The 18165-nt window shown below is 33.3% G+C and overlaps 1 protein-coding gene across 1 annotated transcript; it reads left to right on the top strand.

Annotated features, from left to right (window-relative positions):
* Window positions 1-491: 491 nt before the first annotated feature.
* LOC122010789 (putative disease resistance protein RGA3) lies at window positions 492-17183 on the top strand. The gene is made up of 3 exons (XM_042567267.1): window positions 492-1096; window positions 14481-16963; window positions 17148-17183. Exons 1-3 carry the CDS (start codon window positions 526-528, stop codon window positions 17181-17183), a joined length of 3090 nt encoding a protein of 1029 aa, XP_042423201.1. The 5' UTR covers window positions 492-525.
* Window positions 17184-18165: the final 982 nt, after the last annotated feature.

Raw genomic sequence — 18165 nt, 5'->3', positions numbered from 1 at the left:
AGGCACGACAAGAACTAAAGTTGTGTGAAAAAATAATTAGATATTAATGTTGCTTGCTTTGTAGTTGGTAGGCATCCATCCAAACACAACTTTGTAAAAAGATCTAATTAGGCTTGTGCAAGTTGTGTGAAACAATAATTAGATATTGTTGCTTGCTTGGTAGCTAGGCATCCATCCAGACACAACTTTGTAGAAAGATCTGATTAGTCTTGTGCAAGTTGTGTGAAAAAATAATTAGATATTGTTGCTTGCTTGGTAGCTAGGCATCCATCCAGACACAACTTTGTAAAAAGATCTAGTTAGTCTTGTGCAAGTAACGCATATATGCAGGCTTGCCGCGAATTAATTGATATGTTGGCCAGCATCAATTATAGAACAATGAGAGAGAATCTAAAGCTTTACGCTACCTTTGGGCCTTCACTTGAATGCATAGCACATACATTTACCAATAAGTAGAGAAACTCAAAAATTGCTAAAGAGTCAACATTGTGCATCCGTACGTCCAAAGCAGATAGCTAAATATCTATGGCAACGGCATCGAAATTGAGGCACGTATTGATGAAGATCCTGCCAGCGCCAGAGATGGTGGCACAAGGGAAAACATTTCACATCTCAAATCACTTGGACATGATTCGGAACAGCCTTTGGACCATCAATTCCTTCCTCTTGGATGCTACTCTAAGTGTGGTTGAGCAGCCTGATGTGGCAGAGTGGATGAAGGATGTGGGTGTGGCCGTTGAGGATGTCGACAGCCTACTCAAGAGGATCTTGGACTACTGGGAACCGAACGAAGAGGACGAAGTAGAAAAGAAGAGGATGATGATCAGCAACTTCCTTTCAATGAGCAGCCGCCAAGCCATCCTAGTAGAGCTCAAAGATATGGCTTGCATGTTGAATTACCTAGTGAATAGAGGGGCTGCTTTAGGTCTCTGGGTGGAGACGATGGACTCCATGGATCCAACCCATGATGACTACTCTGCTATTTTGAACGAGGAGGTGATAGGAAGAGAGGAAGACATAGACCAAATCATAGAGCTCCTTCAACAACAACAATGTGATGAGGATGGAAATGCACCCTTCATCATTACCTTGGAAGGTATTGTTAATTTACATCATCATTATATTATTTTTGTGAAATAGATCTTGAAATTTATTTATTTTACCTACATGAGTTTGGCAAAGAAGTCATAATGCAATTATTTTGCATTCTCTCTTCTTTTCTTTCTTTGTTCAATTCATTCATGGAAGATTATTATGTTTCTATTTATAGTAGATCAATATATGTATAACATCTTTATTTTCATGCATCCATCATGCATAGATTATAATTAATATTATTATTATTTACATCCTTTAAAATAATTATTATTATTATTTAGATGAGTTACATTTGATCAGTAATTTCAATTGTATGAAGTTAATTTAATTTCTTTTATCTTTTTTTTTTTGTCAATGATAATAATTATCTAATGTTTGCTCACTTGGCTTAAAAATTGGATAAAGTAAAACTTAAAGAATAAGTATGATGCATTATAACTTTAAGCACTAGGGGACGATTAATGTAGCAAATTTTTAAGCAAAAAAAACTAATCCTCTTAAAACATCATAATCACCTTAATATAATATATAATACTAAATGTCGGTTATAGTGGTTGTACATTAATTATATAACATACTTTCTTCTATATAACACAAACATCCCATCATACTAGGTCTATAAATGAACATATAATTTCATAATGGCCTACAAAATGTTTTTAGGCAATTCATGTTATAACATAGCGATGTGCACATCATAACTACTAGAAACTTATATAAGAAACACATAAATGAGCTCAAAGTATCAACTTAATAAATCATTCAAAGAACAACCAAGACCCATTCGATTTAGATGTTTCTTAAATAATTTTGGTTGTAAACTTTTAGCTAACTGATCTATACAATCATGAGATCCATTCTAATATGATCAATAGATACCTTTTGTTTCTAAACTTCTTCTTTAACGACAAAATATTTTAATTCGATATGTTTGACACATCTTGAGTATATATCATTTTTTAAGAAGAATATTGTTGTGAAATTATCAAAGTAAATTTTTAACGGCTTGACAATAGTGTCAACAACTCCAAGTACTAAAATAAATTAAAATTCTACAACCATAATGCATAAATTGTGGCTTCAAAACATGTCACAAACTCTGCTTACGTTGTGAATAAGGCAATGACAAATTGTTTAGCATTTTTCCATGATATTGCTCCTTTGTCAAAAGAAATAAATAACCAAAAGTGGACTTTCTACTATTAACATCCAAAAAATGTGAATATGAGAGTAACCAACCAATTCCAAGTGACTAGTTTTTCTGTATAACTTGGTGCCTTGAAAATACCTTAAAACTTTCTTAGTAGCTTCCAAATGATCAATTCTAGGATTTCTTTGATACCTACTAAGAACTCCAATCGTAAAACTAATATTCGGACTTAGGCAGGTTTGCATGCACATCAGACTTCCTACAATAGAAACATATAGAATTGAATCCATTTGTTTTTGTTCTATATCATTTTTTGGACATTGCGTTAGACTAAATTTGTCCCTTTTCTAAATTGGAGAAATTATAGCAGAATATTTTTTCCATATTAAATCTCTCTAGAATTATTTCAAAATAAGCTTTTTGAAACAATCCCAACCGTCCTTGTGATCTATCACAAAATATTGCAATTCCGATTACACAGGAAGCATCACCCATATCTTTCATTTCAAAATTCTTTGAGAGAAAATATTTTGTCTTATACAACATGTCCATATCATTAGTAGCAAGCAAGATATCATTAACATACAAGACTAAAAAAATATAATTTTGCTCCCATTGATCTTTCGATATATGCAATTATCAACAATATTTTCTTCAAAATCAAAGATGTGATGGTATCAGTAAACATAATGGTGGCAAAAGGTGATTCGCTTGCCCCTACACCTCTGCCAGCCTATCCCTAGGCCAACATTGAAGAGGTAAATCATAGGTAGCTACTAGCCTTGGGCAGTGAATAGTGCATGAGGGAGGGCAGACACCTAGCTACTAGTCATGATTTGACCCTCATACCTCATGGTGGTAATACCACCATGCGCTAGCCAATTGTCCATCCCAAGGGGACAATATCAATAAACATAATATATCATTGTCTGGAAGTTTATTTAAGCAAATATATTGATTTTTTAAGTCTACACATTAGATGACCTTTTCCTTCAATTGAAAAACTTCATGTTGGTTCATATATACTTGTTCTTCAAGATTTCCATTCAAAAAGACTTTTTTCATATTCATCTAGTATAACTCTAGATTATAATGAAACACCAATATCATAATAATATATAATATGTAATGAGTCTTTCTTTGAGACAGGTAAAAATATCTCTTTATAATCAATGTCATCTAGTTGAGAGTATCCTTTAGCAACAAGTTTAACTTTATATCATTTAATATTACCATTCGAGCCACACTTGGTCTTAAAGACCCATTTTCATGCAACTCATTTGGAATCTTCTAGTAATTTAATGATATTTCAAACATCATTTTTATACATTGATTGCAACTCTTCTTTTATTGCATTAATTGATCTTCCTGACTCTATACTTTCTATGGCTTGTGAAACTGAAACCGAATCTTTATAAATTCCAAAATATAATTATTTGAAATATCATTTTTCTTATTCTTTGAGATCTTCTCAATACTATTTCTTGTAACTCATTGCATCATATTTTTGTGAGTTAGTTTCTTCAAGTGATATTTCATCATGTTGTTCAATGTTGATATGCCATTCTTCAATAGCGAGAACAACTTTTGGGACAATACTAGATGAAGGAATACTTACAAATAAAAGAACATTTATCTTAACTTCCTTTATATCCACATTTCATTGTTCATCACTCCCACTAACTTCACCATTCTTAAGAAACTTTGCATTATCAATTTCTACTATTCTTGGATTATGGTTAGGACAATAAAATATATATCCTTTTGATTTCTCTAGGTAACCAATAAAGTAACCACTAATTGTTCGAGAATTTAACTTTCTTTCATGTGAATTATAACTTTTGTTTCTCCTGGACAACCCCAAACATGTAGATATCTTAAGCTAGGTTTTCTATTTGTCCACAACTCAAAAAGAGTTTTGAAACTACCTTAGAAGCATTAGATTGATGTTTTTAAAGCATACATCTACAATGATTTGGGTAATAATGAATTACTCATCATACTCCTAATCATATCCATTAGTGTATGATTACATCTTTCTGCCATATCATTTTGTTGAGGTGTGTATGGACAATATATTATGCACATATATCATGGTTTTCAAGAAATTTCACTAATGGACCTAGATGTTGTCATGTTTCATCATACTTCCCATAGTATCTACCCCCTTTATCAGAACTTAAAATTTTTACTTCCTTTTCTAATTGTCTTTCAACCTCATTAATGTAGATTTTGAAAACTTCTACTACTTGAGAATTTTCTTTAAGCAAATAAACATATCCATAATGTGAAAAATCAATGATAAGGTGAAAAAAAACTATTTTGATACAATCCATACATAAACCAAGATCTATAAAATCTATATTAAGTAGAATTTCATTCTTTACTAGTCTTTCTATTCTTTCTTTAGATACATGACCCAAATACTTATGCCACAAAAAGCAAACCTTTCATTATGCATATTATGTGTAATTACAATATTTTGATAAACAATAAGGATTCAGCAAATGTATTATCAAATTTTAATTTATATAAACTATCAATAAGAATTCCAGAACCAATATGTCTTGAATTCTTTCTAAAATTAATACCAAAATCATAAACATCAAGTTCTAAAAGAGAAATAAGATTCCTTGAAATTGAAGGTACATAAAGAGTCTATAATAGGTCTAAATGATAGCCAGTATCTAAGGGCAAATGATAAGCCCCTATGCCTTTAATTGGAGCATTCATACGATTTCCCATATATATAAAATTCTCAATTTGTGTTTTGGATTGTAAAGAATCCCTACATCATATTGGATACATGAGTAATAGCATTAGAATCAAGCCACCAAGTATTATGAGGAATGCTGAAAGCATGCTACAATAATAGTGAAGACATCACAAAATAGAAGCTAAAGGAAAAAATGAGAGAAAGAAGACAAAGAGTTAACGTGGTTCAGCGATGTGCCTACTCCACAAAATGGCTAAGGAAGACTTCAATTAGAATTTTGTATATGTTTTAGGTTACAATGATCCTATTTATACAACTCAAGCCATATATGTTATTTTGGACCAAAAATCTCAAGTAATATAAAAAAATCCCACATCAACTCGTGTGCTTCCGGTCATAAGCAAGTAGAACTGTCAATTTGGATTAGGTATGTCGGGTTGACTTGCCAATTCAAATAATTTAAGTGGATTGCGTTGAAATTTTATCAACACACATAAAGGCGGATCCAAGTGGACCGACCCGCCTAGGCCCGCGACCCACGTGGGTCAGCTCGCAACTTGCTTGGGTTGGCCCACGGGATGAGAAAAATTCTCTAAAACTTAAAACTAAAGTGAAAATTTTAATAGGCTCATTGGCTTGACGACTAATGAGTTCGAAGGCAACTTCATGTATGACATCTAATATCAAGAACACTGTATAATTCAACTGAAAAAACAACTATCAACATTTTATCTCAAAGCATATTGTAATAATAAATAAGTTAAAATTTTGATAACATGCTCATGCAAAGTTTGTCACAAGCATTGAGCACACTATAGTGTAAATGATGCATCTAAATATGCCTATAGAATGCAACCAAATTGACTAAGATATAAGGAAACTGAATGGAGTATCCTTTCTTTTCAAAGTATGACTCAACCCACCTAATGCAACCAAATTGACTAAGATACAAGGAAACTGAATGGAGTATCCTTTCTTTTCAAAGTATGACTCAACCCGCCTAATCTCTAACCCAAACTTAAAAATATGAATATTTTCTATATTTTTTTGATGGGATCATGAGTTGACCCGCCTAACTCACAACCCACCTTGGATTGACGGATTAACCTGTGAGTTGATCCGCCTAACTCACAACCCACCTTGGATTGACGGATTGACCTATCATGAACCGCTTTTATTTTTTTTATAGATGAAATTTGTAATGACAATTATTGTTAATCCACCTTGGATTGGCAGATTGACCTGTGAGTTGATCCGCCTAACTCACAACCCACCTTGGATTGACGGATTGACCTATCATGAACCGCTTTTATTTTTTTATAGATGAAATTTTTAATGACAATTATTGTTAATCCACCTTGGATTGACAGATTGACCTGTGAGTTGATCTGCCTAACTCACAACCCATCTTGGATTGACAGATTGACCTATCATGAACCGCTTTTATTTTTTATAGATGAAATTTTTAATGGCAATTTGTTAACAATAATTGTGTTGCTAGAATTTGAACCCAAGTCTTTTGGGTGACATCAAGTATCCTATCCAACTAAACTAGAATGTATTAATATCCATATGTGGTAGTTAATTATTTAATAACTAATCAATAGTTCCCTTTTGATATATAAAAAGAAGTGCCTTTCAACTCTATAACATTTCATTTATATTAGTGCGATTTAAAAGTTAGAGGGAAGGAGTAAAGAAATTCACCATTATACTAATAGTTCTGACTATTGTGGGAGAGAGGGAGGATTTTTTTGTAAAGGTTCAAATTATTTGATCATTTTTATCAATGACTACGTTTAGTGTCTATTATTCTCCAAATTCTATAAATAAAAAATTTATTTCATCATTTTCACATCATCGGCTCTACTCTCATCTTTTAATTCTAGAATCTTAATCACTTTCAACTCCAATTCTCTAATTATAGTGGAAGGAGAAGGTTCATTATCTCAATTTTGGAGGAGCAAGGAAATCCAAATGAGGATTATGATATTCAATTTATCGATGATGAGCTCGAGCAAATTTTGACATTCGAAATACAAAGATATATTGATGACGATGCTTCTAAAATTTAGAATACTCCTTTAAAATCGTAAAGGATACATATGCAACTTAAATAAGTGCAAGCCATTTTTTATATTTTGTTATAAATTTATAATTTATAATTTTTTTTTAAAAAAATAATAATTTTAAATCGTGGTGAACCGTGAATCAATAGTTTTGAACTATGAATCGTATTGTCTTGGACGATTAAGGTTAAGGGTCGACCTATTAGGAATCGTCAAACCGGCTATTCTGAATCATCAAACCGTCGATTCCAAATCATAGGATGACAATTTTTGACCCGACACGAAAAACATGAATCGAACCGAACACCAAAAAAATTAGGTTAGGATCAGGTCTTATTGGGTTCGGGTTAGGTTTGGGTTGACTTGATTAACACAATTAATAAATGGGTCTGGTTTTGGGTCAACCTGAAATGACCCGATTACAACTTGCAAACTCGTTTTTAAATATTTTCGATCGGATTAGGGTCAGATTCTGGTTGAGTTCGGGTTAAAATAAGTATATTTTTATAAAATAATTTTTTTTGGGTCGGGTTCGAGTTGAGTTTGGGTTAAGATGAATATGTTTCTATAAATAAGTCATTTTTTATTAGGTCGGGTTCGAGTTGGATTCGAGTTGTAGGTCATTTTAGGTCAAGTTTGGATCAAATATAGATAAACAGTTCGGGTTGGACAATTTGACCCGAAATATTATTCAGGTCGGGTTCAAATTTTGATGTTCCAATCCGTCAACTCGCCAACCCGAACCCAACCCAAATTGCCACCCTTGCCAAACCGTGATTGGGTCTGGCTAGATATTAGTCATTTTCAACAATCTCTACCTTGGTGAATATCCACCCCTTAGGAGAACACCAACACCTGTGAAGACCTCCACCCAGAATGCCAAGTTCTAGTTGTGCTCCCTCTATCAACTAGAGAAGTTGATCAAGTTCAAGTAATACTTGAACTTATCTGTAGTAACTTGCTTTGTCAACGTATCTACAACATTTTCAAAAGTGTGGACCTTCTCAAGTAGTATTTCCTTGGAAGATATCAACTCTATGATCTTGTGACATCTTACACCAATATACTTGGTCCTCGTATGGTACACCTGATTCTTCACTAAATAGATAGCACTGTGCTATCACAATACAACTTGACTCCATCTTGTTGAACATCTAATTCTCTAACTAACCCTATAAGCAACAATACTTCATTTGTTGTTTCAGTTATTGTCATATACTCTGACTCAATAATGGATAATATAATTGTAGATTATATCATGTACTTCCAACAAATAGGTCTACCCGTCACAATGAACACATACCCTGTAATAGACCTTCTGTCATTCAAATCCTCTACATAATCTGCATCTACACATCTTGTAATTGAAGGATCATCTTGTTGTCTACTGAATATGATATCATAATCTGGAGTATTCATCAAATATTTGAAAATTCACTTGATCGCATCCCAATGTTGTCAACTAGGATTTTAAAAAAAATTGCTCACCATACTAATAGTATGCGTCAAATTAGGTATTATGAAAACCATGACATCATCAGAAAACCAACTGCATTGGCATAGAGAACGTTTAACATGTCTTGTATCTCTTCATCCATCCTTGGACATTCTATAATAGATAATTTGAAATAATGCACCAGAGGTGTACTTATAAACTTCGCATTACGCATGTTGAATCTATCCAACACCTTTTCAATATAACTCTATTGAAATAGTCATAATTTCTAGAAACTCTGTCTTTATGAATGTTCATCCTAAGAATCTTCTTAGTTGCACCAAAATCTTTCATATCGAATTCCTTATTCAGAAACTTCTTTAACTTGTTGACCTCCTTCATACTCTTCGCAACAGTTAGCATATCATTCACATATGTAACAAGAAGATAAATGAATTGTCATCAAAGCTTTTAATATAAATACAACAATCATACTCACATTTTCTGTACCCATTTTGAAGCATGTAAGAGTCAAAATTCTTGTACCACTATTTTGAAGATTGATTTAGCCCATAAAATAACTTTTTCAATTTACATACTAAATGCTTTTACTTGGGTTGACTAAATCCTTCTAATTGTGACATGTGTATCTAACCACTAGAGATAATATCTCATCATAGTCAATCCCTTCCACTGTGAATAAACCTTTGTTACTAACCGAGCCCTGAACTTTCCTTCTTCACTATTTGATATGACTTCTTTTTCCTTATATACCCACTTTCTTCCTATAGCCCTCTTTCCTTCAGGAAGTTCCACCAGATCCCACATTTAGTTTTTATGCAAAGACTCTATCTCCTCCACTATAGCACTCATCCACTTATCTTTCTCATAGCTGTGTATTACCTCTTGAAAAGTAGTAGGATTTTCGCTACTAGTGATAAGTGTATAAGAAATTAAGTTCTCAAAACCATACCTAGTAGGTGGTTTGATTGCACGTTTGGTTTTTTTTCTGGCTATAATCTAGTGCTCCATCTGCTTTGAGCTAACACTGTCAATACTGTTAGAGTTTGGTGACATGAATTCTACTTTGGATCGGCTCAAAAGTTTCATGATGCGACATTATGGATTAACAACCCATTAAATCAATTTGATTTTTCAATCTATACTTACACTTTCTTATAAGTGTATTTTTAGGGTATAGTGACATAACCTTTTTTAGCCATTGTTTTTCCCTTTTCTTTGATAATTGTACCAAAAATTATTTGACAGTGAAATATTCTCTTCTCTTTTCCCGTGGGTTTTTCTCTCTTTCAAGGGGTTTCCACATAAATTTATGTGTGTTCAAAATTTTATTTCTGTTTGTGCTTCATTTTTCGTTTATTGTCATAAATTTCTAACAAGTACCATGAGTTTCTAGCTCTACTTGTATAACATCCTTATCATTGCTGCAATTCTAGGGTATTTGTTTCTCTTCCCCCTGATTACATTGTAACATAACTCTTTTATCAAATACTTGCTAGCCACCACCTGGTTTGTCTTAAGATCCCAAAGCTTGAAGTCTTTCACCCCTTTTTGATAATCCAAAAAAAGAATACACTATCTAAACTTTGCGTCTAGCTTTGATTAGTTTTCACTAGAAACATGTATATTGGCTAGACATCCAAACACTTTGAGACTAGAGTAATCAACTAGATTTCCCGTCCGCATCTCCTCTGAAACTTTGCCATCTAATGATGCTCTCGGTGATCGCTTAATCAAGAAACACATCATGTTTACTATCAATGCCCAGAAGTTCTTTGCAAGCCATCCATTCAATCTAAGAAATCAAGACTTCTTGATTATTGTCCAGTTCCTCCTTTCCTCTAGACCATTTTGTTCTGGTATCTTGGGAATCGTGAAGTGTTTCTTAATGGCATACTGTTTATAAAATTTTTTAAACTTTGAATCTATGTACTTAGTACCATTATCTGATCTAAGACATTTGATTTTTCTTCCTATCTGATTCTTCACTTCAGTTTTTTATATCTTGAACTTTGAATTTTTTTTGACTTGTAATGCATGAAGTACACCCTGCCTTTTTTATGAGTAATCATCGATAAAACTCACAAAATATATATGCCTCTATGTGACATTGCTACACTAGTTGATCCGTAGATATTTATATGAACATAGTCTAGAATTTCCACCATCTTATGTGTGGTTGTCTTGAACCACACTCTACTTTATTTTCTAAGAACACAATACTTGTAGAAGTTGAGTTGGCACGCTTGATGCACTTTAATAAATTTTTTTTATGAAGCTCCAGCATCCCACGTTCACCATTATGAGCCAGCCTCATATGTCACAAGATTGTATTATCTTATTCAGATTCTACAGCTTCACCTACAATTATAGTACCTAACAATTTATATATGTTACCTTTTAGTTTCTATCCTTTCATCATCGTCAGAGCACCTTTGCTGACTTTCATTACTCAACTTGTAGGTTTGTAACAATAGTCGCTACCATCCAATGTGCTCAATGAAATTAGCTAGATTCTTTCTAAGATCTAATACATGTCTTACATCATACAATGTTCTGACCATACTATCAAACATCGTAATTTTGGCATTTCCTATTCTAATGACTATGTGGGATGCGTCATTACCCATCAGAACAGATTTAGAATTAATCGGCTTGTAGGTGTTGAACTAATCCTTGTTAGGCGTCATCTGATAAGAACATGCTAAAATCAAGATTCAAGAATCTATTAATTACTCTGAACTAGACAAAATAGAAAGCATATCACTATCATCGCTCCTTGAATTTTCTTCTTTCACTATGTTTGCAGACTTCGATGAACCATCTTTACTCTTTGCATTAGCTTTCATTTTCTCTAGGCAATCTCTCTTTATATGACCCTTAACTCTGCACTTGTAGCAAATGATCTCCATCTTCTTCCTCGATTTAGATTGGGCTTTATTATCGTTGCCCGATCCATATCGAATCTTGCTAATACCACGTTCCTAGTTACCTCTCACTACAAGCCCTTCACCTTGTGAATTCTCATCGCTAGCTTTCTTCCACTAATGAAATCCCAACAAAGAACTTATGATTTCCTCTAAGTTAAGAGTTTCCTTTCCTTACATTAGAGTAACCAAGTTTTCATATGTAGAAGATTACGGTAGAGAATTTAACAACATCACCATCTTATCTTTATCTTCACCGCATCAATTCATTTTAGATCATTCACAATCTGATTAAATACATTAATATACTGGCTCAGATCTATGTCCTCTAACATCTTAATCCCAAACAATTTCTGTTTAAGATAGAGCTTGTCCGTCAATGACTTGGACATGTATCGAGTTTCCACTTTTTGTCAAATTGTTATAGGTGATTCCTCATCCATAATGTGATACATCACATCATTTGTTAGACAAAGCATGATCATTACCATTGCCCTTCCCTGTAGTTTCTCCCACTCTAACTTTTCTATTGCTTCTTGTTTCTTTTAGTTTAGGGCATTCATCATACCTAGTTGCACTAACAAGTCACTAACCCTCCTCTGCCATAATTCAAAATTTCCAATTCCATCAAACTTCTCCATAACAAATTTCACAGAAGAAAACTCAGACGTGAACCTATCTTTGATACAAGTTGCTGAGATCGTGGTGCAAAAACTGTGAAGAAATCACAAAAGAAAAAATTGAAGAAAAAATGAGAGAGGAGAGAAGGTAAAGAGTTAACATGGTTTAGCGATGTAGTTATTCTACAAACGGTCAAAGAAGGCTTCAATTAGAATTCTCTATATATTTTAAGATTACAATGATCCTATTTTTACAGACCATGCCATATATGGTATTTTAGATCAAAAATACTAAGTAATACCAAAGATCCCGCATCAACTTGCTCGCCTCTAGCTTGAAGAACGACCAAGCACGGCTAGGCATGCTCGTGCCATAGGCATGTCCATTCCTCCATACCCAAACATGTCAGGCCATGTTCGACAGCATAGTCGTGCCTCGTAGCATGATCGTGTGACGAAGACTTTCATCACACTCGCCAAAACCCACAGCGGACGACATGGTCTGGTTGTGCCTCCCAACACAGTCGTGCCCTGTACCGACTAGATATGAGTCATCTTCAACAAGGAGCATCAATCAAGTTTGATTCAAAACAAACATAAGTTTTTAATATATCTTTCTTTTTGAACCCAACCTTGCGTTTACGGTTATCTTTTTGATAATGTTCTTTCTTATAAAAATAACACTTATCATTATTGTATTCCTTCTTATCAGCATGAGGACCTTTAATAGGCCTTTTGTTTTCTTCTTAAAACTTTTGGCTAGCTGTTACTTTTAGTGCTTTACTGGTTCCTTGAGTAGTGAGGTTGATAGAATGTCCTTCCAAATTCTTAAGTCTGTTTTCCTCTTGAATAAGTTTGCTTTTCAATTCATTAACATTGCACTTTAACTTAATAATGTTATAGCTAATTTGAAAAACATCATATTTAGGAAGTAGTGAGTTCAGAATAAATAGAATAAATTGAACTAAGAAGGAGTCATCCACAATCATTTCTAAAGTCTTTAATCTTGATGTAGTATTAGTCATCTCAATGGTATGTTCTTGCATACTACACTATCCATCAAATTTTATGGTCATGAATTGTGCCATTAATGTTCCAGTGAGTGACTTATTAGTAGAACAAAAATGTTCTTCCATAAAGTTTAAATATTCTTTTGCATTTTTTGTTTGTGGAATGGTAATCTTAATGTTGTTTGTGATAGTCATTCACATAAACATAAGGCATAATTTGTTAGATCTTCCCATGCTTTGTATTTGAATTATCTTCCTCACTGCTTGAATTAATAATAACAATAGATTTTTTTTTCTTTAATAGTGTCAAGTGAAGATTCAATATACCTAAATGAAAATTAACTTGCTCACTCCATTCAGAGAAGTTCAAATCATTAAACACAGTAATAAAATAAGCTTGCGAATGAAGAAAACTACTATAAATTAGACATACAAATTTAGATAAATATTAGAATATCTTGTAATTCATCTTTGGGCTAATATTACAATATGCTATCAAAAATTAAATGTTTCATATTATTAAAAAATTAAAATTTCCAATCAAATACATATGTCATCTTTGGATAAAAAATATATTTGGTTCAAAAATTTTAATTTTCTTCATTTATGTCACTATCTTTAAAAAAATCATTTTTGTAAAATCCATAATTTTAATAATCAATGAATCTCATTTATTTATTATTATTTTAGATATTTTATAAGTATGATAAATAAATAATTAATTTATACATGACAATTAATTATTTTAGTATGGTCACTTTGATTATCACAAATTATCTTAATTAACATAAAATCATGCATATATTTATATCATAAATATAATCAATCTTAATTATCTTTAAAACATGCATGTATATTATAATCATTAACCGAATCCATAAACGGTAATAAATTAGTACATAAATTTATATATACATGATGTCATATATTAATCTTTATTATACAATATATATATTAAAGCTACTAAATATCATTAATACATCTATTAATTTATAAGCATAATAAATTCATATATGAAACGTATAGATTTCTTAATAAAGCTATGATACCACATGTTAATTTACATGATCATTATATTTATTTTGTGAAATGATCTTAAAATCTATATGTTTTATATACCTAAACTTGAAGAAGAAGTCAAAATGCAATCATTTTGATATTGATTTATCTCCTTTCCTTTCTTTATGAAAGCACTCAATTCATTCCTATGATGGAATATTATTATGTTTTTTATTTATAGGCAGAGAGGAACAATATATGTACAATATCTTTATTTTTGTGCATCGATTATAATTATTATTCTTATTTATATCCATTAAAATAATTATTATTATTATTTAGATAAGTTACATTTGATTAGTAACTTCAATTGCATGAAATTACTTTAATTTCTTTTATTTTTTTTAAAGGCCAATAATAATAATTATCTAGCAGGTACCATGAATGGGAAGACAACCCTGGCCCGCACAATCTATCATCACCCTTGGGTGCACCGACATTTCCAACATCGGATATGGTTGGATGCTCCTTTATCTATTAGATCTATTAGAGATTTCAAGAGTAACGTGATCGCCAAAGAAATTGCAAAATATACCGGGAAGTCATGTACAAACACGGATTATTGGCCACTTATCAATGAACATTTTGGTGGAGATAGATACTTGCTCATCTTGGATGGCGTTCAAGTAAGTCATCTTTTTGCATACAAGTGGAAGGAATTTATGTTGAAGCTCCTTCATTGTGGTGCACCGGGGAGCAAAGTCATTCTAACTGGTGATTGTTTTTATGTGTTTGGAATGGAATTCTACATCAAGAATTACAAATTAAACATGCTGTCCGAAGATACAGGGGCAAGAATATTATTAAGGTATTCAACATTTGTCCATCCAATTGAAGCTAATAGCAATCACAAAGAGAAGGCTTCTCCTGCTGCTGTTACTGATATGCAAATTCCACTTAAATATCCTCTATTGGTAAAGGGTTTAGGACTCATATATAGGCGGATAAACACGAGACTAGATAAGGAGATTTTAAGACGATATGACCTTGATACTTTATTAAAGTATTATTCTTGGCCAATTGAGAGAGAACGATATTTTCAATACCAGGAATTGTTTGGAAGATATTCAAATCAATGTTCTGATGAAGATCTATTCGAAATATTGGTTGCAGAAGGCACTCTAAGATATAATTGGATGAAGAACACTGAATACGACGTGCCATTCAACTTCAAGACAGATCCATGCTTTTTCAGAATGAAGGCTTGGGAAGGTTCTAGGATACCATTACAATGCCGCCATTTATATCTACCTATCCATTCGAAGAACATTTCAAAAATTAAAAAAGTCATTGAAAAGGCTGGAGTAGCCAACAGGTTGAGAACTTTGATCTTGCACATGAAAGAGAAAAAAGAACAAATTTATCAATATCAGACAGTATCAAAGATACTTGAAAGTATGTTTGTAAATCTCAAACATTTATGTACGTTACATATGGGAGGTATCATGATTCAAGACCTCCCTAGTTCGGTTGGCACATTGCATTGCTTGAGGTACCTCAACCTTGCAGAGAACAAGATAGAGACACTGCCAGAATCCCTCTGCTACCTCGGCAATTTGTGTGTTCTAAATTTATCTAGTTGCAACAAACTTAAGGAGCTTCCAAGACAAATCCACAAGCTTAGAAAATTGCAGATTTTAAAACTGTCAGGCTTCCTAAGGATTCAAAAGTTGCCGGAGTCAATCACTTGGCTTGTGAATTTGAAAGAGTTAGATGTTGGAGATTGTTGTTATCTTTCAAAGTTGCCGGATGACTTGTGTAGCATGAAGAACTTGATGCAGCTTAAGATGCATGGATGTGCATCATTGACTAGAATGCCTATCGGAATTGGGCAATTGACAAATTTGGAAGTGCTGCAGGGATATGATGCTATCGATGGTCTTGGAAATGTCATGCTATCAGAGTTGCAAACTCTTACAAATCTTGAGTCCCTGCATATACGACACCTTGAAAGATTAGAATTAGCCGAAGAAAAGAATATCAGTCCACCTACAAATTTACTGGAAAATCAATGTCTAAATGAGTTGATGTTGCATTGGGAATGGTGGAATGATATGGTTGCTGAAGGAACTTTGGAGCCCACAATGCAGCTAACCCAAAGCTTCCAACATAACCTACGAGACTTGATTGTCTTGAAGATGGTTTCATACATGAGCGACAAATTCCCAAGTTGGCTGATGATAGCCGACAGAGATTCTCTTCTCAATAATTTGACTACAGTTCATCTTATTAATCTCCGGAGGTGTGAGAGACTACCACCACTTGGACATTTACGTAACCTTAAGGAGGTTGCAATCAGTGGTTTTGATTCAGTCAAAGTAGTAGATGAAACATTCTACGGGAAAGATCACAATTGTGTATTTTTGCATTTGAGGAGACTCACATTCTCTGAAATGCCTAGGTTAGAGAAATGGGTGGGCCTGAAGCACACACAGTCTCGACTTCTTTTTAGGAGCCTTAAGGAATTGACCCTAATTCAGTGCCCAAAGCTCAAGGAATTTCATATGCGATTTCCAGAATCACTTTCGTTGAAACTCTTTCTGAGCAATGAGATGCTAATGCCTATTTCTAAATTTGTTGGTTGGCAGAACCTTCGGCAAGTCAATATGTTGCAGATATTTGGGTGCCAAGAATTGAGGAATCTACCGGATGGTTTGAGGATGATCCCCAACCTAGAGACATTGGAAATAATAAATTGCAACAAATTGGAGGCTTTGCCAATTTGGCTCAAAAAGTCGCGTTTGAAGTCCTTGTGCCTATCTGGTTGCCCTGCGCTATCATTCATTCCCGAGGAATTGAAATTCATGGAACGACTAACAAATCTATATGTCGAAGCTTGTCCCAAGCTGCAGAGCCAAGTACGTTCTTCACTTTGTTTCATTGCTACTTTATGTCGGTAGCCCATGCATGTGTGGCTGGATAGAACTTAGTCTTTAACTCCATAAATACACATCAACTGTTAAATTAAGGCCCTCTACATATTTGATTTTATTGATGCTTTTAGTTGTTACTTCAAATGGATTTGATTTTTTTTTTTTTCAGTTATCGGAGGTGTGCTGGTGCAGTGGCGATTTTTGATCAATGTGTCCCTCCACATATGAGATTCGCATTAAACTATTGTTCTTCTTTTCTAGTTTTAATTTGTCTTTATTTTATGTTAAAACCTGTACCTATTGGTAATTAGACATGTAGGAATAGTTTGGTAATTATGTGGATGTATTTAGCTAAACTTCTCGTCACGGTGTGTCCTTGTCGGATTAAGAGGGACATACAAGGCTCATCCAAATGAGAGGACCTAAATGTTCAATCTCAACCATTGAATTTAAAATAGAAGACTCGGATGCATTCAGATAGTGCCCCTTTAAGTGGGACTTTATCTAAGTCGTTACTTTCAAAATCCATAAATCAAATGAACTCAAGTGAAGGGAGAATGTATTTGTAATTTGGTTTGTCCAATTCAAGTTGGACATATCAAATTTGATTGAATCAAGAAGTTCTTTTAACCATTCACATAGTATAAATAAGATCCTCTAATTTGCACATTCATTCATTCAAATAAACAAAAGACCTGTAGCTGGTAGAATATATAATGCGAGAAAATAAGCTCAGCTGAAACCCTAATCAATTTTCTTTGGAAAGTAACTTATATCTAAAATTTTGCTTCACCTTTTTACTCTATTGTTATCCGGTGTAAAACATGTACAAATTAGGTAATCAAGAAGCTAAGCATGATGTTTGGGTGGCTCGAATATTCAGTGACTCGGGTCAATAAAATGGGATAAGCATGGGAGGGATATTATATATTGAAATTGAGTATGCCCTTTGGGAAAAAAAAAAAAACTATAATACGCCCTTTGGAAATTATAAAACCTTGAATGATAAAACATAGTTCCTCCATTCGTAAGTCTTTGTTCTAATCTAATCAATGAATTTTCTCTCCATCGTTCATCTTTCACCCACGCTTTGATTATTGAATCCTCGTACGATGTCCGTTTGAATCATATAGACCAAGTAAATCATGTACCTATTGATCTGTCCGAAAGCGGAGAACAGGGTCGGT

Source organism: Zingiber officinale, chromosome 8A, assembly GCF_018446385.1.
Source record: "Zingiber officinale cultivar Zhangliang chromosome 8A, Zo_v1.1, whole genome shotgun sequence".
Taxonomy (NCBI): domain Eukaryota; kingdom Viridiplantae; phylum Streptophyta; class Magnoliopsida; order Zingiberales; family Zingiberaceae; genus Zingiber; species Zingiber officinale.
This window is presented reverse-complemented; position numbering and strand designations above follow the sequence as displayed.

Bases quoted from the DNA above. Each gene is read 5' to 3' on its own strand.
- LOC122010789 (XM_042567267.1), top strand. From the start codon at position 526: ATGGCAACGGCATCGAAATTGAGGCACGTATTGATGAAGATCCTGCCA. The intron at 1,097-14,480 runs GTATTGTTAATT...ATTATCTAGCAG, and splicing joins CTTCATCATTACCTTGGAAG to GTACCATGAATGGGAAGACA. The intron at 16,964-17,147 runs GTACGTTCTTCA...TTTTTTTTTCAG, and splicing joins GTCCCAAGCTGCAGAGCCAA to TTATCGGAGGTGTGCTGGTG.